The sequence below is a fragment of the Geospiza fortis genome, unplaced genomic scaffold (genome assembly GCF_000277835.1).
Source record: "Geospiza fortis unplaced genomic scaffold, GeoFor_1.0 scaffold194, whole genome shotgun sequence".
NCBI classification, from domain to species: domain Eukaryota; kingdom Metazoa; phylum Chordata; class Aves; order Passeriformes; family Thraupidae; genus Geospiza; species Geospiza fortis.
This window is the reverse complement of record NW_005054322.1, coordinates 3456192-3481239: the sequence shown is the minus strand read 5'-3', so window position 1 is coordinate 3481239 and position 25048 is coordinate 3456192. Positions and strand designations below refer to the sequence as shown.

At 43.5% G+C, this 25048-nt stretch overlaps 1 protein-coding gene across 2 annotated transcripts in view; it reads left to right on the top strand.

Moving 5' to 3' along the window:
• LCP1 (lymphocyte cytosolic protein 1) overlaps positions 1-25048 on the top strand; it is a 49540-nt gene that overhangs the window by 8248 nt on the left and 16244 nt on the right. Inside the window, exons 1-5 of one of the 2 annotated variants that reach the window (XM_005420765.3) lie at positions 11023-11164; positions 20437-20526; positions 22408-22559; positions 23244-23373; positions 24338-24470. In XM_005420765.3, coding sequence (XP_005420822.1) covers positions 20460-20526; positions 22408-22559; positions 23244-23373; positions 24338-24470 — 482 coding nt within the window. In that variant the 5' untranslated portion in view covers positions 11023-11164; positions 20437-20459. Of the gene's footprint in view, positions 1-11022; positions 11165-20436; positions 20527-22407; positions 22560-23243; positions 23374-24337; positions 24471-25048 lie in introns of those variants that run through there. The other variant, XM_031056806.1, reaches the window with a different exon arrangement.

Genomic DNA, 25048 nt, shown 5'->3' with positions numbered 1-25048 from the left:
TCCCTTGAGCTATTTGATGATTTGTGCTACTCTTTTATCTCAATTCACCCCTCCTGTGTGCCTGACCTTTAGTCCTGGCTAGCTAAGTTGACTGAAATAAAAAGTAAGGATACTCTTTCCTTTCCCCCATGCTTTGCAACTCCTTGAATTATAGTGGTAGAGCAAACCAGCTACTCTTTTATCTCAATTCACCCCTTCTGTGTGTCTGACCTTTAGTCCTGGCTAGCAAAGTTGACTGAAATAAAAAGTAAGGATGCTCTTTCCTCTCCCCCATGCTTTGCAACTCTCTGAATTATAGTGGTAGAGCAAACTATTCTTCTGTCTGTCTGTTATGTCTGGTTTCTCTTACTTGCCTCTCTCTGTCATCTGGCAGAGTGCAAGACCTTTGGGAAATCTATCTTTCTTCTTCACTGTCTTTCTTCACTGTGGTTCCTGGAACCACAGTGCCTGGATTCTCCAGGATCTTTTGTAGAAACCAGCTACTGGAAAAGAGAAGACAGAAAGATGTGAAGGAAAAAGTGAGCACCCAGGAGCATTCTGGAAAAAATTTCTCAGCTGCATTACACATTCCTCTATGCTTGATGTGCCAGGGAGAATGGCCAGCACTACACAGTGGCCGAGGCCATTTTCACCCTCAAGCAGCAATGTGGCTTCCTCTGCCTGGTCCCAGGTTTTGGGGTGGACTCCTCAGCCAGTCTGCGCATATTGCCCATGGCAGGGCTTGCCTGGTGCTTCAGTGGGAACGTGGCCAGCAGAATGGGACGGGGGCAATCCCAGCCCCAGGCTCCCTGCATGCCCATGTCCTGTCCTTGGCACAGCTCCAGCTGCCTGGCCAGGGGCAGGGATGGTGGCCATGCCTCAGCTGTCCATACAGGGCAGTTGTCCACTTACAGGTCACAGCCTACTGCTCACATTGGCCAGTGGTATCATCTGCAGAGATTTCCTTCATCTTCAGTGTGTCCAGGGGTCTGAATCTCTGCTGTTTGGGAACAGCTGAGCTCAGAGTTGATGGAGTTTGCCACTCATTGCATGAGGCACAGATAAATATCCAGGAAGGGGCAAAACAGATCTGCCTGAGCTCATCTCCAAAGCCATAGTGCTCACTCGCTCAGCTGTACAATGAGGAATGGAAACTGGGCAGCAAAGCCAAGTGGGGGAAGTGACACTGTCCCTTTTGGGGTTTTGGTTTAGGAGATGGGTTGTGTGCACCTGTTCCCTTCAGGTCAGTGAGTGCCTGGGACAGTGGACTTCACTGATGGCCTGGGGGTGGCCTGCAGAGATGCCGTGGTCTGGGCATTTATTTAGTGGGATGCAGAGATGGATTGGGCCAAACACTTGCTCTTTGTGCCTTGCTTCTTGTGCTGTTTATATAGGGGATTTCTGGGCAGCTGTCTGGAACAGTTTGGGGTTTTTTCCATGCTTTGTGACAGCAAAGAGGGGGAAAGTGACCACTGTGTGTGTCGCTTGGATAGCACAGGGCTAGTCTCCTGGAAGGCCTTGGTTTCTGAGTTTCACACACACACCAAAAAAAAGATCAATACAGTTGTGGAGTTTTTGTTTGCTACTGAATTGTTTAACATTTCAGTTTCCCCTGTGCCTCTTGAATACTTTGTCAAAAGAGCAATTAATGCTTGTTTCAAGTTTGTCTTTTAGATAACACTCCAGCTAAAGTTTTGTTCTCTTTTGCAAGAACAGTCCTTTAGGGGCTCTTTTGAGTCCTCTGACATTTGAAAACACATCTGATGTCTTTGCCTCACTAGCTTTCAGTGTGCATTGGCCACAGCAGCACAGAAAATGGAGCAGCTAAGTGAGGATGCAGAAACAAGGAACTCCTCTGCTTGTTTGTGGATTTGCTCTGGATGCTCTGCTCAGGCAGCTCCTGGATGTTCCCCACAGGGAGCAACAGAAGCAGCATCTCTGGGATCAAACTCATGCACCTGACACCTGTCTGACACCTCGCTGTGGTACATGGTTTCAAGTGGTGGATCTCCCACCTCTCTGTGCTCCCTCAAAAATATTTCACTTCTGCAGTGAGCAAAATTAAAGTCTGGTCTTCTCTTTTGTAACATGTGACTTCTTGTAGGATTTTGTAGGGAGATAGAATATAAGAAAATAAAGATAGTGCAGAAAGTAATCTCACCCCTAAGGAGTTGCAGCTGGGCCAGTTACCAAAGATTAGGAGCAGGCCAGACTTTAACAGGCCACAGCTGTAACCAATGAGAAGAAGAGTGCTATAAAAGTGGGGGGGCTGGTTGAGAAGGGAGTTGGAGTCAGTTGGCTGCTTTGTGAAGAAGAAAGAGTCAGTGCTCTGAGGAGCTGCCCATGAGAAACACCAAGAAGGTCTGAACTTTTGTGATAAGGAGACAACAGCATGGAACCCCTGCAATAAGATGACAACAGGATTTCTAACTTGATGACTATCCCACTATCAAGGGTCTTCCTAACTATATTCTTAGTCAGCTGCTAAATATGTTGTTTGTTGAAACTTGTGGGCTTCAGGCTGCTGCAAATTTTTGCTCAGGTGTGTCTTGGCCACTGTTACTGTCAAAGCCTGACTGCTGCTCTAGAGGCACTTTGAGACTAGGAGCATGCCTTTGGGTGGATACCCTTCAGTTGCCTTGCAGGGATTTTGTATTCACATCTCTTCCAGCCTTATCTCAGTGGATCTTCCAAGAAATATCAACACTGACCAGTAGGAGAGGAAGGTGTTTGACCAGAAAGATGAATTTTAGAAGAACAAATCAAAAAATCAAGGAAAAGGTTCTTTTTGCTTACTTGAAATAATCAATGCTGATGCTGAGAATATAAAGGGGTCATAACTAGTTTTTGTTAGTGCCAGCTATAATCAGTGTTTCTCATTGCTAGAGGGGGCAGCATTTCCCCCTTCCAAAGCCTTTCCCTCTTTTTTTCTTTTTTTTTTTTAATTCATATGTGTCATGGAAGAGATGAATCCCAAATACAAGCTCAGACTCAGAAGTCTAGTTAATCACTAGATAAAAACATTATGAGGACTAGGTTTGTTCACATTCCTTTACAAAAATAGAGATGTAACAGGTAAGAGTTTGTTGGATTCAGGGCCTTTGTGAAAAGCCTGACCTCAGATCACAGAATAATAGAATAAAAGAGTCATAGATTAGAAAAGACCCTTAAGATAAAGTTCAGTGGTAAACAAAGCACTGTCAAGTCCACAATTAAATCATGTCCCTGAGTGCCACATCTACACATCTTTTAAATACCTCCAGGGATGGTGACTCAACCACTTCCTTAGGCAACCTATTCCTGCCTAGGGAAGAAATTTTTCCTAATACCAAAATAAACCACTCCTGGCACAACCAGAGGCCACTTACTCTTGTCCTGTCACTTGTTTCTTGGGAGAAGAGACTGACCCCAGTCTGGCTACAGCCTCCTTTCAGATAGTTGTAGACAGATCCCTCCTGTGTTTGATTTCCATGTGATGCCTCCACCAGAGAAAACCCTATTTTTTTTTTTTTCAAAAAATGCAATTTTTTTTGTCTTCCTGCAGTTTCAGTAGATGCAGGGCATGTTCTTCCTGAACGAAAGGCTGTCCAAGCACAGGGCATGGACAACCTAGTGCTGGCTTTCACCCTTCACCTGCAGGAGGATGCCAGGTCCCCCTGATGCAGCTCCAGAAGCAGGACTGGCTCTGCAAACACAACTGTGGCAAGGCTGGAAACAAAACCCCTTCGGCTTGGCAGTGCAGGGGGAAATATTTTTTTTTCAGATGTGCTGTAGAAACCCAGCAAGTTCCTTCTGTGTTATGCAAAATTTCCCCTCCTGACAGGGAACTAATAACTGCTTGTCAGTGTTTCTGGGCAGCAGTTCCGGGGCAAAACTTGGGCTTGCATGTGAGAGGCTGCAAACAGGAAATGGAAATTCTGAGCACCTATACAAATTCTATGAGGAATGCTGGTCTTGAAGGTTAAAAGCAAGCAAGCAGAAACTGCCAGGGTAGGAGTGAGGAAATGACCAGAGGTAGAAGGGAAAAAAAAGAAAAAAAGAGAAAATGTGTAAAGGAAAAACAAGATAAAAAAGGGAAACATGTCAAAGAAAGAGGAAGCTATGCAAGAATATAGGTTTTTAAAAAGCTGAAAAGAAAAAGAAGAAAACTAAGGTAAACACTGAGCAGATGGCCTAGGATATAAAATTTCTAACATTTGAAATCCTATAATGTCAGAACATAATGATAGAGTGTTCCAGGAGACATATGTGAGTGAACCCATGTGCACATGACATTTTGTTCAGTCCTACAGGTATTTGTGTGCAAATTTTCATCTGCATCCAAAGGGAATTGAATTATTCTTTTCTTGGCAGAAAGCTGCCTGCTGTTCAGGAGGGCAGTGTAATTTATAATCGTGGGGGTTTTCTTTCCTGCCATGGTTTGCAGCAGAAGACAGGTACTTGAAATTCTGGCAGTGGGCTGGCAGTGCCTGGGTTTGCAGCAGAACAGCTCTGTCTTGGCTGTGACAGCCCCTCTGTGCAGGGCAGGGTCCCTGGGAAAGCCCATTCTGCTGCTGTGTCAAAGCTGACGGTGATTCACTCACCAAAAACTGAGTGAGATTGAGGCTGAAAGTACACGAGAAGAGTCTGAAAGTTTTCCTTGTGGCTCAATCTGAAGCCCTTGCAGAGAGCTTAGTCTTACTTAAAAGTCATAAGGCACAAGATTAATTTCCTGCAAGCCGTCTGAACTTTGAAGGAGAGGCATTTAAGCAAGTGAAAAATGAAATAGCAGGGGAAAAAACACCCTGTAAAATAAAAGCAATGATAAATAAATAACAGGAAAGTGTACACCCCACTTCAAATTTAATAGGCTACGCCCAGCCATGAATTATTGATCAAACCATCCATTTGCTGCAAAGGGGAGTAGTAGTGAAATATTAATAACAGTGCATGAGCTAATCTTAGGTTTTACTTGGTGAGAGAGTGACAAGAAGAGGTTGGAGAAGCCTGGCCACTGTCAACTCCCAGGTCTGGCTGCAGTGGGAGAAGGGCACACCTCCAAGGCTCTCCCAGGAAAGCTGCAAGTCCCACATTTCCAGCAGAGACTGGCAGTGACTCTTCCAGCTGATAAACCCATTCCCAGATGGAGATGGGTCTAGAAGTGTCATTCACGGAGGCTGTTGCAATAATACTGTCTATCCCCTACAAAAGAAAACCAGTGTCTTGGTTAGATCCTAACTCGGTTCAATGTGTTTCCTAGTTTTTCTGGGTTTCTTCCAGGAAAAAATTTGACTTTGTGATGGAAGGAAATACCTGAAAACGTGACTCTGGTGGGTCAGCTGGCCAGAGGCTTATAGGAGTAAAAAAGCATGAGAAACAGATGGGACAAAAAATATTTTATTTTTAATTAAACTTGTTATACCAGTTATTTTTGCAAAACTGTGAAGAAACAAAGTAATGATTTTTGACAATCTGATTTGGCAGAAGCTGACTCATGGTTAACCAACCTTCTCATGTACTTTCAGCCTCAATCTCACTCAGTTTTTGGTGAGTGAATCACCGTCAGCTTTGACACAGCAGCAGAATGGGCTTTCCCAGGGACCCTGCCCTGCACAGAGGGGCTGTCACAGCCAAGACAGAGCTGTTCTGCTGCAAACCCAGGCACTGCCAGCCCACTGCCAGAACTGCTCAAAGCTCATCCATGGCCTCAAGAGCTGTTTGCTTTTTGTTTAACAGGGATATTTGACTACTTCTGCTGAGGGAACAGCCTGCTCCGCGACCAGCAATCAGGCGTTGCCCTGTCCCCTCCTTTGCCACTGGGGGCTGTCCTATTGGAACCCTCCTGAACACAGGTTTTGGGGAGTGTAAATCTTCCTGGGGTGGAAGGTTGTAGGTTGTATCCCCTAGATACAAGTGGCCTTCTCCTTTGTGATAACAGTCTACTCACAGCTTATTTGATTTTTGTGGCTCATCTTGATTCACAAATAAGACAGATTGTAGTGAAACTGAAATAAAGATTTCCTTAGAAGACCCTAAGACAGATTACTGAGTATAGGGCTTGGAAATTGAAAGCTGCACAAGCATGGGAAATTATAAACCAGTCTCCTGGCCTAGCTTTAACAGGCCATTATCCTCCTGGTCATTCCTGTGCCCAGATCCAGGGGAAAGGGTAAGGCTTGGAGAGCTGCTGATCTGAGAATTACCCTACCAAAATCATGCTTTTCACTATGACTGAACTTCTTTCTACATTCCTCCTTCTCCAGCCTTGCCAGTATGCAAGCCTTGGTGTCCCTCCCTGACTGAGCATAAATGTCTTGTTGCTGATGGGCACTCGGGGCTGCCATATTTGCTGTGTGGCACAGGCTTCCCTTCATTCACACCTGTGTGCATGGCATGGGCCATCACCCTCCACTCTCTCCCCCTCCCCTCCCCTCCTCTGGGAATGCCCACACCATGGTGACTCCTGCCATGGGCTGTGGTGGTTGAATGGGGGCTGGAGACCAGGTTTCTCAGGGAAGGAGGGCGTGGTGGCAGACTCCAGCTGGAGGCAAAGCTCTGGCAGGGGTAGATCCACCCCACTTCTTCCTGCATGGACAGATTTAGACAAAGAATGAGAAGCTCTTGTTGCACCAAGAGATATTTCATGATATCATGATTCCACCCCCAACAGACCCCAGTATCCATGTTGGGACAAGTTCAATGGGATCACCCAGCATTGCTTTGCATTCTCAAGGCTTTTTTCTGGCATATATAATGCAGGAAGAACACAGTGTAAAAGGTCTGAGTTTCACATGCATTCTGCACAGCCCCATCTGTAGTACTCTCTCTCCTGCAGAGATCACAGGTGGCATTTCAGGGTACACTGCTAACACAGACCCAGCAATGGGTCAGATTACCAACTGGCACCTGAGCACATGCCATCAGAGTAATGACTCCTGCTTCACAAAGACTCATTTACCTTTCAACAGCATGGAGGTTCTCAGGGTCCATATTCAGAGGCAGTTCAGTGCCTAAATCCCTAGTGGTTACAGGAAGTGTTACCGACTTTCATAGGAACAAGGACAGAATCACAAAATAAAGGTGCAACTCAGATAGCATCAAACTGTACTGGGAATTAGATCAGGTCCTCTGTACTTATATATGAGCAAGATATTATTTGTTAAAAAGAGATAATTTTAAAATAATTTCCATTATTTTGATTTGCCCTAGTTTCTCATGGACCCTGATGTTCTTCTTAAAGAGTTCATTTAAAATTGTGCTGTCATTTAGTCAGACACTTTGCAAGGTCCACAAGAAGCCTTCATTCAGCTTGGAAGATCTGTGCTGCAGTCCCCACTCTGCTTCCTACCACCCTCTTCCCACCCCAGAGCCTGGCCTAGGACCTGTGACCAAATCAGCTGGGGTGAGGAAGACATTGCATTATATCAGTGGGATTTTGCAAAGTAATGGCTTTTGGAGAAAGGCATTTCCTGTAGCAGAAGCAGCCTGCAGGAAGGCAATGTTCTTGGGAGATTGCAGTGGGCAGATAAAAATGAGAGCACCAAGAGGGGGGTGTGCCAGGAAAGGCCCCCCCAGGAATTCACTGCCCTAGTGCCCATAGGGAAATGACTGACCTACAGCAGAGCCCAGCTCCCTCCTTGGCTGGGGATCCCTGCAAGCCCCTCCTGGCTGCCAGAACACAGCACTGCCAAGGCCGATGAAGCTGCTGGACCTCTTCTTAGGTAGATGCCCCAGATCCTTCAAATATAATTCCCATTCATTGGTGGAAGTGGGATTACTGGTTCCTGCCTGCTTTTTGGGTTGTCACTTACTTTGCCAGGAAACATCCAAGCCTTGTGGCAGGAGAGCACAGGCAGTTTCTTGTAGTAGGATAGAGTATAAGAAAATAAAGATAGTGTAGAAAGTAATCTCACCCCTAAGGAGTTGCAGCTGGGTCAATTATCAAAGATTAGGAACAGGCCTGACTTTTACAGGCCACACCTGTAACCAATGAGACGAAGATGCTATAAAAGAGTGGGGTGGCTGGTTGAGAAGGGAACTGGAGTCAGTTGGCTGCTTTGTGAAGAAGAGTCAGTGCTCTGAGGAGCTGCCCACGAGAAACACCAAGAAGGTCTGAAACTTTTGTGATAAGGAGACAACAGTATGGAACACCTGCAATAAGATGACAACAGTTTCTGCCCTTCCCAAGGCTCCCTAAGGCGCCTGGGGGTGAAGAGGAGGGAGGTGAGAGCCCTTGGGCAGGTGAGGAGGCTGAAGTGAAAGTGCTCTGTCACCTAGAGCTGTGGGGGTGGCTCAGGGGTGGAGGCAAGGAGCGGGTAACTCGTGGAAGGGTTTGGAGCCTATGGCGACACAGTCTGGCTGATCTGCAGTGGAGTGTGGCTGCAGAAAACAGGGAGCAGGATGGGAGTGTCAGCACTGCCAAGAGTACTTGGAAAGAAAGGTCCTACAGGCACAATAAGGGGCAAGACTTTTGAAGTGGTGGTGTGCTGACAACAGCAGGGAAAATATTGGTTTTGACCTTTTCAGCTATGTCTTGGGGCATGGTCTGTTAACAACTATAGTCCTCCCTCTGCAAGAGCTTGAACACAGTGCATGCTAATTTATGGTACTTAATTTATAAACAATCATCTTTGATATTTCCTAATGTCTTTTCTTGTAATTGGAGGACCATCTCTCCTTTAACTTTTTTTACATTTCATGCACATAAATCTCAAAGTAGTTGCATTGATATTTTGGCCCTTAGACTGAAGCTGTAGGTCAAGTGGATTGTTTTTCTGAGGTGGGACAGTAATGGACATTTAACTCAGTCCCACAGCACAGCCTGTCCTAACACCAGCTGGCCTGTTCCTGGCCATAAGCATACTTTGTGGCAAAATGCAAGCTATTTATATTGTAGAGTTACAATTCAACACCTTTCTAGTAAACCAGGACTACAGTAGTAGCCTGCCCTGTTTAAGAAATTACTTTAGCGACATTATTCTTATGGAATCCTACACTGTCAGCAATAACACAAACGTCCACACATAGGTACAGGTTAACCAGGTACAGGTAGGAGATAACTATCACACTGTCCCACTGAAATGTGTTTCAGTGCTGCCCAGTAAAATTGCTATTTGTGTGACACTTCAAGGATGCACAGGGCAGGGTGTAAATACTGTGTTATGACAGGACTTCAGCTGGGGTTGTATCTAAATTTTAATAATCAAAAGTTTAATAATATTTGGTGAGACAGCATTATTAGCTATACAGTGACAATCCAGCAGGTCTTGAAATGAGGGAGAAAAAGGGATTCATGATCCACATGTCAAATATGTGTCTTGTTTATGTCTGCCTCATGAATCCCTCATACTTTAGATCTCATCCTTGCTGTCCTTGTATTTCCAAGCTTGTTTGAACATTTCTTTAACACAGCTGGTGCCTATGGGATGTGCTGGTATTGAGTCAGTGCTGAGGACACAGGGTTGAGCTCAGTCTAGGTCATGTGACTATAAAATACCACACAGCATAGTGGAAACTCTGAGTTTCTCCCCTTGTATAAACTGTAACAACTCAAGAGAGGGTGCTAAGAGTCATATCTGATAAGGAAACACCCACCCCAGGTTTCCTGTGCAAGTAGGCTGTTAGATTTAGAGCACACATCCCTTTGGTGCCCTCTTATCTCAGAAAAGACATTGCAGCATTTAATGGGATATCATGGAGACCCACAAAAGAAATTTAGGATTTGGAAAAGGTCTGTAAGAAAAAAGCAGGGACAAACCATCAGACTCATGTAAAATATCCTAGAAAACAGAGAAGAGGAGCTGTGGCACACCTTATCAAATAATCAAGTAATGTAGAGGAAGTATTTTTTCAATAGAAGTGAGTAACCAAAAATGCCAGGAAAGTGTTTCAATGTACCTCTGAAGAGAGTAAATGCATGATGATTCAAGGATGGATCTTAATTATGGGGTTTTGTTGATGAAAGGGCTTCCCTCAATCTCTTTACAACAGCATGTAGCTCATGGTCTGGGAAATGACAGCTTTTTCATTAAAGACATACAGTCTGGTAATTGTTTCCACTGCTGTTTTCAGAGGTAAAAGTCAGAACAGAAGTTTTTGAAAAATCTGAAGGATGGTTCTTCAGCCTGTGGAAAGTGGCAAGAATCTTGCTGTTAAGGCAGAACATTTCTTACAATCCCTGTGGGACTGATTATTAACTTTTCTCTCTTGATGTGTTTTCAGATCCAAGGCTTCTGCAATGCTGCATTGTTGGGGCTTGAAAGGTGGTTTATATTTGCATCCATTGAGTACTTTTACATGTGACCCTCAGAGCACTGGGAAATGTGTCCTTGAAATCTGTGTCAGTTGTGAGGTGGTGTGAGAGTGCTGTGTTCTTTCTTAGGCTTCCCTGTTCAATAAAGGCTTGGACAAACTGTAGGGAGACACCAGGAGGGTACTGGGATGGAGCACAACAGATCAGAGAACAGGGAGAGAGTGCTCAACTTGTTCAGCCTGGAGAGGAGAAGGCTGAGAGGGATCTTGGCCAACCTTGGATCTACACCAACCTAATCAGAGCTCATAGAGAAGACAGAGCCAGCCTTTTGTCAGCGGTGAACACTGATAATGAAAAGGTCACAAGCTGCATCAAAGGAAATTCCAAGCACTTGCATGGAATAAGTTTTCACAGGGAGGGCAGTCCAACATTGGCAGAGGTTGTGTGGCGATGCTGAGGAGTTTCCATGCCTGGTAACTCTGCCCCAGCCTGGCCTGGCAGCCAGCCCTGCCTGGTGGGCACTGTTTTTCTGTGCCTCAAGTGTGGCCACCCTTACCAGCGAAGAGAGGATCGTTTTGAGCATGCCTGTTGTTCCCTGAATGAGAGCAGTATTGAGGGGAAGTGGCACAAAGAAGAGGCCCTTACTGGAGGAGAGCTGAGGTGAAGAAGTAGAGACCAGAGCATGCATTGTTTCCTTATAAAGACAAAAATCTATTGCACTATGGGGTTTTGTCACCACTCACTTCCCTCTCTGGGCTCAGTAGTGGGCTCGCACTCTTGGGCTTGCTTAGTGGTGCTGCAGAAAAGGAAGTGTTTCCTTGTCTGCAGTGACAGCTGCTTTGCAGTCCCTCCACCCTACAGGACGTTTGGTTTCTTTCAGAAGTTCTGCCCTTTCCGTTGGATTTGCAGCTGCTGAGCTCTTCGTTGCTCTGACCCACTGCTTGAGCCCAGGAGGTAAGATCGCAGCGTCTGGTGGTTTTTTGGCAAGTTGCTCTCGCTGAGAACCTCAGAAGTTTAACTGCCCAGGAAATTGTGGCTGCCATGAAAAAACAGCAGGGTCTGTATTAGCATGAAGCATTTTCCAGCAGTGTTGTGCACAGCATTTCTACTGATCTTCAGAAAAGTGTTTGATAGATTTGATTTGGCAGAGTGGCTTTTGGCTGAGTAGAATGGTAGTCTTGGAGTTGGCATTGGCTTGGAAGGCCATGATAAAGTAAGAAGCCATTATTTAGATTAAAGACTGGATTAATGTAAGAAGGTAATTTTAATTTCAGTGATGAAAAACACTGATTCATAAGTATAGTGTCTTTTGGCTCATAGTGCTTACAATGTAATCTGCTGGCTGTTAGGACGTTTATATCAGGTTTTTAGAAATGTAATTTTACTTTCCAGTGGATAAATAAAACTGATTCATGATAAAGCCTGATTATAGTAGGGACTTCTGCTTTTAAAATAGTGACATAGAGGGTCCTAATGTTATATTTGCCTTTTAAATCTTGACTGGTGAATCTGGTCAGGCTTGTCCCTTGCCTTTTTGAGATTTCAGCTCAGGCTCTAGATGAATTGTGAGTTGTGAATGTCTACAGATATTTTAGGTGGTATTATTGTGAACAGGACCCTCCAGGCTTAACTGTCTTCTCTGTAAGAGCAGTTTTGTCATATAGTGATTCCCTTGGCACACGGATTGGGTTTGAACACTGATCCAATGGGACTTTAGGTCTTTGTTTCAGACCAGGCTGGTTGACTGATCTCGTACTGCTACAGGTGTCAGGTGAAGATGATCTCTAGCAAATGCAGCTGGCTGCTCAGCAGATGGGGTTTGATCATCTTGCTAAAAGCAGATCACACCCTGACACCCCTCCTGTCCAGCATGTTTCACCTTCCTCCCCTCTTGCCTGCCCACAGGAGCAGTCTGGCCTCCTGAGCTGGGGAAGCTCTCATGAGTAGACAGGAGATGTGGAAACCCCCTCTGTGGTGGGAAACTCCACTGAGAAGCGATGCTAGAGCCAGGAGGGACTGGGAAGTACCTGCCTGCTTGCTGGTAACATGAGCGGGAATTTCTGCTTCCATCCTGACCATAAGGTCCAGATTTACTTAGCTCAGAAGCTGAAGGTCAAAAAAGGGATGTATTATCTTACTGGGTTTGAATCTGCTTCTGTAACTGGACCGGTGTCTCCTTGGACTGAATATTATTATGGTCATAAAATGTTTTTACTTAAACAAATCTAGTGATGTTGCTCTTCTCTTGCTCACAGAACCTGCCACACACTCCATTGTCTTGCATTTTTCTCTCAATTTTTTGACCCCATTTTTTTCTGATTTCAGTCATGAGCAGTTTAAAACAGCTATGTAGCTTGGAGTGGAGTTATCTTGATAGAGAACCTACTGTAAAAGTCATTACCATATGTTTTTTATAAAGCATGAAAGAACTAGGAAGATATTGAGTAAAGGGGAAGGAAGGAGATGGGGGAGACTAGGGGAATAAAGTGCATTCAGAAATGTAGCTCATTTTCATACCCAGCTCCTTCATGCAAAACAGCAGACTCCAGTGAAACGCTGATGCAAAATGTAAAACATATATCAAAATTAAAAATATTTAGGAAAAAATCTGAAACAGTCTTTAGGTGCTGCAGGACAGAGTACAGGAGGGTCTCTTTTGGATGCTCTGTGCATTTCCACAGTTATCCGATGGGAAATAAATTCCTGCCCCTTGATGTAGGGTGTCCTGGACAGGGAGACTGTGCCCACAAGCAGGGGGAGTGTCATGTGAGGGCATGAGAGGGACGTCCAGTGACCAGGCTTGGGGATCATGCCATAAAGCCGAATCATTCTTCAGAGGAAAGGGGAGCAGGAGGACTGCTGCTCCAGATGCTGCTTGAGTTCCCCACTGTACACTACAGCTCCCAGCACAGCACCATCACAAGATAGGGGTCCAAGGAGCTGGCTAGGAGAGCTATGTTCAGATGTGCTCTTCTTTTCCTGGTCTGATTTTGTGGGCAGAAGGGCCTGGTCACTGCTGGAATCACTGAGGTGTCCTGCAAAACTAAGGACAGAATTAAACTCCTGGCATGGGAGAGACAGCAGCAGATTCATAAATCCTTGTGGAACCAGGCAAATGCAAATATGTGTTTCTATCTAAAAACCTCCTTTTTACAGCTGGAACATGTTTTTAATATTTTCCATGCACAGAGGAACTGTTTTCCTGCAAATGAACTGGAAGCAGAGGGTGTCTCCTCTCTTTCTTGCATCAGTTACCAGGCTGCCACAGCACATTTGGGTCAGTACTTTGTGACCTGACCTCTCACCCTCAGGCTGAAGCACACAGGAATAGGAAGAGAAGATTTTCTCTGTCTGTCCAGGGTTTTATGCCTATCTGCCACCCCAGCTGTGCTGGAATAGATTCTCATACCTATATCCAAAGCAGACCCTGCAGATGCTCTCCTCTTCTCCCACCTTTGTTAGTGAAGATGGAACTGGGTGGGACAGGACTTTTCATGCCAAGTGGGACACCTGTTGAATGACTGAAGCTGTTTGTCAGTTTGAGAATCAAAATGTTCCTTTATTATGGAAAAATGTTCTCACTTTAAAGCTAGCTAGTCTGTGTTGATAAAGACATGAGAAAGATAAGTGATACAACAAGAAATGTAGGGTACTGGATCAATTTTTTTTTTAAAGGAAAATGCTACAGACTCTGATTGAAAAATAATATGCACCTAAATGCTGTTTCCCTAGTAGGATGTATCTGACAGATGCAAGACACATAAGGAGAGTATTTATAGGTTCAGAGCTCTGCTTTTTCAATGTCTTAATTTTCTTGAAGGATTAGCCCTTCCTGCCCCTGAGTGGTATATTGGAAAGAGATCTCCATCTCTTTCCAGACTCTGTGGATTTTCCCTTCCTAAGCCCTGTTGACCAGTATTTGATTTAGGAGTCAGGCATCACACTGACAAATAAGATCCTTTATGGAATGGAACATTTACAAATAACTCATGGGCATTGCTGTGTTCCTTCTGAACAGTGATAAATGTATTTTCTCAGTATTTTTTTTTCAAATTGTATGAGAAAAAAAAACAGAAAGTGCAACATCTTAATAATCCCAGTGCCTACATATTTGGCAAGATTTGCTGTTGCAGACACCAGTCTTTTAAAAAACATTTGAAGCAAAGATTGTCATTTATTGTGGGCTAAATCATGAATCTTTGTAATGTACTAGGGAGGAAGTATTTGCCATATCTTCAGAAAGACTTCTTTTGGTGTCTTGAATGCTGATTTAAACAGCAAGATGCCACCCAAACTGAAGGTACTGTCATCCAAGTTACCCATTGTTAACAGAGCAAAGGATGTTTCTGTCTACTTTAGGATTTAAAATTTAGCTCAGCATCTTTGAGGAAGTTTAAAAAATACTCTTATTTATCTATAGTTGTCTCAGTAGGCAAAGTGTCACAGCCCAACATGCATAACATGAAAAACTAACTTTTTTTAATGAACCACCTCATGTGTTTGAAAATGTTGGAGTTTGTGCTTCTTAAATGATTTTCAAAGTCCTTGTGTAAGAAATGTTTCTAATTGGCATGAGGCTCCAAACGTGTTTGTGTTTGCTGATGTTGTCAGCCATGGTGAGCAGCTGTCTGAGCAACTCACCAGCATGGAAGAGAGATATGAACTCTAGTTTTCATCTTACATCATGAGCAGAAAAAAAGCTGTCACCAAAAAAAAAAAAAAAACCACTTAGTGTGCCTGGAAGCTGTGACACCAAACAAGAATAAAGGATATTGATGGGATTGTTTGTCTAAGGAGGCTGGGTACCCCTGAGCTATCACTGCAAATGATCAGTGGCAGCTCACTTCAATTCAGCATTAAAGCTGCTATCCTATTTTGCTGTGGGTGCAGTATGGATCATCCTGCTGGTGCAGGGATGTAAGTACATTATTTTGATCAGAACTGTAAGAGAAATAACAGCTAATAATAAATACGTAGGAGAAAAGCATGATAGTAGCAAATATGCTGAGACTGAAGTTTTATTGGGAGATGAGCTATTCTGGATTATGCTAAAGAACATGTTTGGCTGATTGCCAACAAGATGGCTGCCTGCTACATTTTAGTTGAAGGTTTTTGCTGATGGGCACAAGATGGAACTTTCAAATTGAGGAACTTCTAGGCCACACTGCTGTAGTTTTGTAGCCTTGATTCTTTCAACATGAGATCTACTGTATAGTTCATATTTTTCTCACCCTTTAGTGACAATGAAAATGGCAAAAACTTGTCTCCAGAGGGAAAGAATCAGAACCTAACTCAAAAATCTTCTCTTGTCTCCTCCGCAGCCCTCCACACTGTAGGAAATCAGCTGAGACAGATCATTTGAACAGAAATGCATATGGATATATGGACTTATGTGTGGTATCTTCTGAGAGAAAGGTAGAGGGAAATATTTCTGGGGAGGAGTATCCTGTCAGGGATATTCTGAAGAGTGACCAGGAGTAGGCAGGTATGCAAGGGTGCAATAAATGTGGGACAAATATTGAATATGTCCAAGATACTCTTGTTTTCCCTTGTACTTTTCTGGCCTTCAAGGTGCTTCAGATCTGTCACAAGAGTTTCTGCACAATTCTAAGGACTCTTCTCTCAGTCCTCCCTGCAGATGGCCTGATCCAGGGCAGGCTGTGCCTTGAGGGAGGATTGCTGGGGCTGCCTCTCTGATGTCAGCTGGGAGGGAAAGTCTAATGCAGAAGAGAGCTGGGGAAGTATTCCCCAGCCCTTACAGAAAGCTGGATGTTGGAAATTGAACTTGTGAGTGAGATAAGAAAGAGAAAAGGAGCTAGAGCAATGAGCTCTGGCAAAGTGAAAGGCAGAGTTTTGTGTGCAGGGGGACAGTCTCACATTGCCCCACGAAACAGCATACAGCTGTTTTGCAACAGCCAGTGCCTCTTATTTCATCACTTTCAGAAAAAAATAAGCAAGTTTGAAGAGAAGATAGCAGGAAATTTATAGGTGCCAGGGAACATGTGTCATGCCCCTGTCTAGCAGCCAGACAAATTACCATATAATTAGCAAAGTACCAGTGCATTAACAAAGCAAAGCCCTGATGGTAGAAAGTGAGTAAATTTTAGTAGTGTCTTTGACTTTCTTGAAACCAAATTCAGAGTTAAGTTATTCCTGACTAAATATGTTTGTGAAAGGCAAGGTTGTCCCATGAAATGTATTTTTTTGCTTTGGGGAAAGGTACAACTTTATTTCTGTCTATAAAGTGCCATTTCACATCAACATTTTCATTGCCTTACTTGCAACAAAACTTAAACACCACAGTGGTGGAGAAGGTATCAAAGAAGGTAACAATTTAATACAAGTCTTGGAAGCCTTGAGGTTTTAATGGCTTTGCCATTTATTATTTATAGTGCATGGTGGGTGTACACTTTGCCAAGCAATGCATAACCAGGCAGCTCCTCTGAGTATGGCTTTGAAATAGAAAAGAAAATGAAAGAACATCAATATCCCTGTGTTTCAATTTAGCAATTATGTTCAGGTTTAAGATTATTTTAGTTCTTCCTTTATATTCCAGTCTAAAAATAGTTTGTTATTAGATCTCTTAAAACATCAGTGTGGTCATAGGTTCTTCTGAGGATAAGGTCAAATAAAAGGAAGCTTTAGGGCCTGGCTGTGATATATTGGTTTGGGAATGATGGCAGGGAAGGGAATGCTTTGCTAGAGTCTCCTTTGGTACCAGTTTGCTTGTATTCTCAGCAGCTTAGGTGAGAACCACTTCCCTTTTTTACACCAACTGGTAACTCAGCAGTCTTCTGGGGAGGAAAGAGTGTATTTGCACAACTTTGTTTTGCTTTTGCAATAGTGGGTTTATGCTGCTTGCCAAACTAGAAAGAAGTGTTGCTTCCAGGCAATGTTGTAATCCGGATGTCCTGAAGTCATCTGAATCTCAGACTGTCTCAGGGAGTTTTCTATTTTCCTTCTCAATGTTTTTTACCTTCCATTTATTTCTTGTTGGCAGTTCCACTGCCTTTCTTGCACTGACCCAGGGAGCTGTCTTCCCCTCCTCAGCATCCTGTCTCAGCATCTAAGCATGGGCTGACTTTCACCTCATTCTCCCTGTGACACTTCAGCTCTTTCACTGATCTTCCATCCCACTAAGTTCAAGATCCTTCCTCCCAACCACTCCTGATCTTCAATATCTCATCTGTGCTGACAGCTAAGCTGTTTGTGTTCAGTCTACACCAAACTCCCTTCTGTCTTGCCAAACTTCCCCCCTGCCCAGCTTTTCTCTTTGCTTCTGGCCATACATCACTTTGCTCAAAGCCATTGCCTGGTTCTCGCCAGTTGGTTTTCCCTTTGCTCCTTCCTCAGGTGGCTCCTCAACAAATGTTCCCTCCAGAGGAGCTCTTTCAACTTGTTCACATTGCTTATCATCGTTGCTCATCCACACATTCTCCTTTGCTCTTATATCATCCTCTGCATTTGCCTGGTCATACTGATTTTGCAAACAGTTTGGAGTGAAGCAGTGCACTGTGTGCTTAGAATACCTAGTGAGTTACCAGTGATGGGACTATTCACCCAGGATTGTTGGATGCCCAAAGTATTTTCAGTTTGCATGGGGGATGGTGAAGTGCTGAAAGAGGTCGAACTCTAGAAGAGCGTGGCTCTGCTCTTGGCTGGTTAAATCAGTAAAAAATATTGGGCCTGACCTCTCCTACTACTGTCCAGAAGCATTTTACTCCTCTCTGTGCCTCAATATTACCATTTAATGATTTAAACAAAATGAGCATTTTAAATACTGAAAGGTGCCTTTTTGAAAGGGGATTTTTCTCCTTTTTTTGCTGTGTGTTGCTAAAGCTTTGGACTTGCACTCACTTGATTTCCTTATGTTTTGTTTTTCCTACTTGAACAATTTAAAAAGTGACAGTGTTTTTTTGTTGGGAATAACTCTGAAGCCTTTAAATCTGAACATTCTGATGCCTTTCTGAATCTTACTGTTGTGAAACCACAGTGGGGTATTAATTAGCAGCATCCACTGGAACTGACAGGCTGAAGTCAAGGGTGAATCTGTAGAAGCTCAGTTGTGTGTTGGAGCAGGCAGCGACCATCCTTCTGTCACCTGAGGATAGTCACCCCTCAGGTCATGGAGGACCAATTCTCATTCTTGGTGTGCACCTGAGATGAATCTGATTGCTCAGCTAGGTGTAGTTACCTTCACAACAGTGGGTAATGCTGACCTAAAGAAGTCAAAAGGGGTCATTACAGCAAAGCCCTTCATCCTATTAGTAGTATAAATGTCCACATATGTCAACATATGTACTAATAGGATTCTCTGTATTTAAGAGATTACTTAATTACATATCAGAGGTCATAACTTGTGCAATCTGGAAGAAGCCATTTTATGTTGGTGATACTTTTTTCTTAAAGTTACTTTGCAAAAGTAATATTACAGGCAAAAGCCTGTAGTGTTTCCTACCTCTTAAGCCTAGAACAGTCTTCATGCTATATAAAGCATTTTTGTGTTGCAAATTATATTGCTTAAGTGACTGGACATGAAAGAATGACCTTGCAGTGGAATATGGACTTTCTGGCTGATAGTGTAAAATTTTCTTGTGTCCAGCTGCATTTTAGTTAACCCATAATTTGTAAAAACACACAGCAGGCAACAGAAAAAGATTGGCAGTGAGGAATCAGAGGCAGGAGAGATACCAGGACAGACTGGGGGAAAACTATGGATCTAACTTTACCCTAACATACATAACCCACATTGCTAGTGGATCACAGGGGTTTTTGAAGGTAATCCTTGAAAGTATGGTCAGAACCAACTGCAAGAGCAATGACATTATGGATTCTGCTGCACTTCTCTAGTTATCAAGGTCAGAGTGAATGAACAGATTTTTTTATTGCTCTCCTCATCCTAAAACCACAGTGATTAGGCAGGAATAGGGTGCCTGATACTACTGGGAGGCAGCAGATGAGTTAACCACATGAGTTGCTTTTTGGGCTATTTCAAAGCTGTGTCCATAGTAGTTTTCACAGACACAAGGTATCAATGCATGAATTCTGCGAAGCATTGACTCTGAAGCCCAAGTAGGCTGTACATAACTGTGTTTTTGGAGAGGGCTATTGAAAATCTAGGGGTTTTGTTTGTTTGGTTTTTTTTTTTTAATTATGCAGTTGAATTTTAGTTTGGGAATGGCACATTTCTGATTTTTTCCCCTCATTTGATTACTGTATCTACAGCAACCACTTCCCAGGATCAACTCAAGTTTCCATTCTATTCTATTTAAATTGTTGTTTGGTTAATTAATACTTAAAGAGACATAGGACACTATAGTCATTCTCACAAATATAGAATAATAGATAGTCTGTCTCCTGAACAGTTTCCTCATGAATATATGCAAGGGACAGTAGGTGCATGAAAAGGCAGATGGGGATAATGTGCATCTTCTGGCAGTGTATTTAATGATGCCATAAAAGAAAGTGAACTTTCCCTTCCTGGTTATTAAGGAAAGTGCCTGTAAAGTGAAAATCTAATCCTTGCTCCTGTTTTGTATCTTTGATGAGAGGAAAAGCAGGAAAACTCCTTCTGGCCAGACATTCCTAAAGCCACCCAGCCTCAGGCACTAATTTAGGCACCTTGGATGGAAAATCCTTAAACTCCTGCATATCCAGGGAGAGAAGCAGCTGACTTTTGGAAAGCCAGACCTGGTGCTCTGAGCACCTTGTGAAAGAGCTTCTCTCAATCCCTCCACCTTGTAAGGGTGAGCAGCCTCCTCAATAGGTACCCAAAGGTAAGTGGTGCAAATGTCCCCTGAGGTTCTGGCTCCATCCCAGTGCCCTGTGAAGCACCCAGGGCTGCTTCTCTGCCAGCACTGCTGAAGAAATGACTGGATAATTGTGTTTCCAAGGGGAAATAACAAGAACCAGCACCATTTAGTCCATTTTCTCCGTGAGAAATGAAAGTCAGCAGAGGTAGGATTTAATTCCAGTTAAATTAGTATAAATAAAACTGTTGTAATTTTGAGCAGGGCCTGACAAAACAACAGAAGGGACATGGAATTGTGTCTTATCTACACAGGATTTTATCGCTTTGCTTGATTTCAGGATACAGAGAGGAGCTGGGCTTTCAGCTATGGCAAGCTGCTCCAAAGCTTCGAAAACCCAAGTGAAAACCTCTCTCTGTTTCATCACAGCTGCAAACCCATAAAGCACCAAATGAAACAAGTGTCTTCTCCTTGCAGGCCTGCCCCTCACAGAAGTCAGGATGGCATCGACAGCACACTTCTCCGAGGAGGAGATGGCAGAGCTCCGGGAGGCCTTCAGCAAAGTTGGTGAGTGCAGCCAGCAGCAAAGGCACTGCTGAGGTGTGAACCTGTGGTCAGCTCTTTTCTCATGGTCTGACTGGCCAGCTGTGAGGAAATGGAGTTTGTTCCAGCACTGATCACACATCAACCACAGAAAGCCCTTTTCCTACCACTGCAGGCCTCCCAAATGAAACCACATCAGCTTGCTGCAGAGCACTGGCCTCTTACACAGGGGGTGCTGCAGCTCCAGCAGGATTTACAAGAATACCTCAAAAGTTGTACAGCAAACCATGTTGGGAATATTCTCAAGTGTTTTCCCAAGAATACTGTTTATTCACAACAAATTATTTGGAAGAAAAAAAGGTCTTATTTTAATGTAAATTGAGTATTCCCTATGGGAAGGAAGAGTGTGAGAGGACAAATGTGCAGATGGATAACAAATTTGTAGTCCCTTCACAATGACCTTTCAAGCCCTTTCTACTGTGTTTTCTTTCCAAACCTTTAGGCATCTCATCTGATTTGTCTCCTTTAAAGTCACACAGACCCATTTGCTGTCTACCCAAATTCTAAGAAAAGGACATTGTGCTTCTAACAGCTCACTTAACTCCTATCAGCAGATCTATCAGCCTCACTGGATTATGCACTCATCAGCTGTCTTTGCTGATCCAGGTGGTCGTTGGTTGATTTCTGAGCACACAATAGTCTAGTCTGGCAATCTTAAAAATCTGATCCCTGTGAGTGTCCCATACACCCAATGCCCTGGCAAGGCAAATCACAGAATCCTGGCATGGTTTGGCTTGGAAGGGACCTTAAAGATTATCTAGTTCCAACCCCAGGGCCATGGCAGGGACACCTTCCACTACATCTGGTTGCTCCCCCAAAGGTGGGAAGGAAGCTCTCATTCCTCTCCCAGACATTTCCCTCTCCAAGTCCAGATCCTTTTGTTGAATGCCATGGTGAGATGGATAGGATGCTCTTTGCAATCCTTGTTAATCCTGCTACTGATGCTGAGAGCTGAGTGTTCTTTTGTAGCATGTGACTCAAATTGCAACTTCCTGTGCAGGAAGTCAGCTCACACTGCTCTGAAATCACCTCAGCCTCCAGGATGGGGAAAAGAAGCCTGCAGAAAAAGAAAGACACAGACATTTAAAAGCCAAATATAAATAACCATATATATATATATACTATATAACTATATATACATTTATCTGTGTCATAACCACAGTGTTTTAACAGAAACTCTCCACGTGATGAACTCAGTTTGCTTTTTTTTATCTGTGGAGTTCTTCACTAAGTGGAGAATAAAGGACCATGAACCTGTATTGGTGATCTTCTCATCAAATACTACCCTGTATTGGTGATGATCTTTATCAAATACTTGCAGGAAGCCCAGCAGGAGTATTCATGTTAGCACCACCACAGAGAAATGCAGATATTTTTATTTTGAGGATGACCATATGCAGTTCCAGACTACTTCTGATGTAATTAGATCCAGAAACCAGGCCAAAATCACAAATTATATCTATGGATAAGTGCATATGTGTATTGTGTCAACTTTATTTTCTTTAGCTGTTCTGTGGACAGGATGCTACCTCTATAGATCACATTTGTCTGTGTGTAAACCTTGGAATGGTGATTATATCCATTTAAACCTAGCTTTTTAAAGATATTTATATGTCTAAACATATAAATTTAATCACTGTGAGGTTTTTTTTTTTGGTTAAAAAGTGGTTGTAATTCTTTCTTGGGTGTTAATAACACCAAAGCAATTGAAAATACCAGATTTCAAGACAACAAATTTTTGTATATAATGTACCTTTCCTTTTGGGTAAAATAAAAACAGCCTTTATGTGCAGAAAATGTCACTGGGCTGATGTAGAATGTAAAAGTTTGCTTTAATCTTTGCAGATATCAGCGGGAATGGCTTCATTGATACCAATGATTTAACAGAGGTGTTGAAGGCTGCCAATCTCCCTCTCCCAGGATACAAAGCCAGGGAGCTCATTCAGAGTCTGACAACCACGGGGAATGGCAGGATCAGTTTTGATGAATTTATTTCAGTAAGTAAGGTGTCATTTATTTCAGTCACTCAGGGTGATCCCCAGGGCACAGCAAAGGCACAAGCACAGGGTCTCATGGGCACCTCATTAATCCAATGAGTCTCCTCATTGGAAAAGTTGAAAGCGGAAAATAACCAAACTACAAATTCTGCAATTTACTGGGAGACAAGTTATGTGAATACAGCTGCTCATTGCATAAATGTCATATCTTTCAGTTTGGTTGATGCAGCAAGATATAGCTTTTCAGTCATACACTGCAAAAAGATGATGTTCTGTCTAGATGATTACAAAAAGTGTAAGCAGATTGAAACTTTTTAATCAAAAAAACTTATTTTTCTGGTCTGAATTGGGTCAAAAGCAAATGCTAAAATAGTGGAATTTCCCTCGGGATGGAGAAGTAGGTTTTTACTTGCTCGTTCTTCAAACCCAAACTTCTGTGTCCCAAAGTAACATTTTTATTACTTAGCTGATCTTTTTTCCCTGATTTGAAAGCATAAAAGCTGAGTTTAATCCTTTTGTACCTCAGCAGATGATACAGAGATTATACCCAGAAACCACTGAAAATACTCAAGCTGCCCTTCCCTATTCATGAAGCAGAGAGAATGTGTCTCCCGGCCCAAGAGATCACTCTTTTAGCTTGGTTTAATTCTCCAAAATTCTAAAATCCTCTCTCGTGCTTGAAAGATTTTCCAAGACCTGAAGAGTGATGACGTTGCCAAGTCATTCCGGAAGCAGATCAACAAGAAGGAGGGGATCTGTGCCATCGGTGGCACGTCGGAGCAGTCCAGTGCTGGCACACAGCACTCCTACTCAGGTGGGTGCAGCTGGCCCTCCCTGACAGCAGCAAGTGACACTGGCTGCAGCAGCACAAACAGCTGCCCACTGCTGCCCCTGCTCACCAGGGAGGCTCCTCACTGCTGATAACCCATTTCCCTGCACATTTTAGCAGGCACTCATTCTATAAACTCTCCTTGCAACCAGATAGTTCCTGACTTTTTCCCATAGAGGGCACAACTCCATCAGGGCTTTTCTCCCAGCCTGTTTCTCTAAGCTGAAAGTTGGTTGCTGTTGTTACCTGCTGGCCACAGCCCACTCTGAAGCAGTTCCATGGGGAGGAGGCGCTACCCTTGGCAGTCTTCTGCAGGGACAGCAGTGCAGGACTGACTCTCTCTGGGGAAGGGAGAACAGACAATGCTTCCAAGTACTCCGTCCACCTTCATCCTAGAAGGCACCTCCTCTGGAAGCTACTGGGAGCCATGAGAGCTGCTGCTGGTACAGGATAGCTGTGCTTCAGCCCTGCTGAGCTACCGGCACATCTGCCCATTACCCTCTGAGTGCTCTTTGTCAGAGCCCAGTCCTGGCCAGGCTTTTCTAGATACTCCACATGAAGAGGGTGTAATGTACAACACAGAATTGTTTGAACTTGTGGCGTTTCTGTTTAGCTGAGTGGTACAACACTGCATTCAAATTACAGTGAAAGCACAAATTATCACTTGCAGAGCTTAACATCTGCACCACACATTTGAACCACATGGACTTCATTACCAGTCTCTGTAATATGCCTGATCTCAGGACCAGGCAACCCCAGTGAGTGGGAAAGGGGTATTGAGGAGGGAGTATTAACCAGCTCAAGCCCTTTGCTGTCCTCAGCTCCTTTGTTTGTCTCCTGAGAGCCTCTTCCATGCAGGGTTTTGTTGATCAGTCACACTGGTGGAAAAGGCTCCCCCAGGAGTTCTGCCTGTGTCAGTAAAACGATGGATTTGACGTTGTGTCCACAGAGGAAGAAAAATATGCCTTTGTCAACTGGATTAACAAAGCCCTTGAGAAGGACCCGGACTGCAAGCACGTGGTGCCAATGAATCCAGAGACAGATGACCTCTTCCAGGCAGTCGGTGATGGCATAGTGCTTTGGTAAATGATACCTTTCCTTCTCACAAACGGGAGCCATGAGTCTGCGAAAACTCACATTTCTGTTCAAAGTGAACCTGCTGAATTTACATTAAGCTCAGGAGCGTTTGCAGACTCAGGGCCTTGATAATACTAGGGTTTTTGTGCTTCTTTTATCTTCAGAAATATAAAGCATATTTCATGCTTAATGAGAATTTTTCCTTGCCTCTAGACACTTACAATTAGATGAAGTAAGTGAAATTTGAGGAGCTGCTTGGTTTTATTTTTGCCCAAGGACTTTTCATGTTTCACACAAAGTGGCACAAAATAGTGAGTGCTTCCACAGACATTTTCTGCACAATAAACTTCTCACACAACTTCACCTAGTGGCATTCTGGCCTCATTGTACCTATAGTACAATCTGTATGTAGCCCAAAATAATTCCTTAAGCATTGACTGTGTGCTTCTGTGTATATATGTAGAAGCAGACGGTGATAAGCTATTTTTGTTAAGTAACTCTCCAGCTCTTTGGCTTGTCCTGCAATGTAGAGAACCTGTATTTTGTGCACATATAGCTTACTGTACTTCTTGTTATTTGTTTT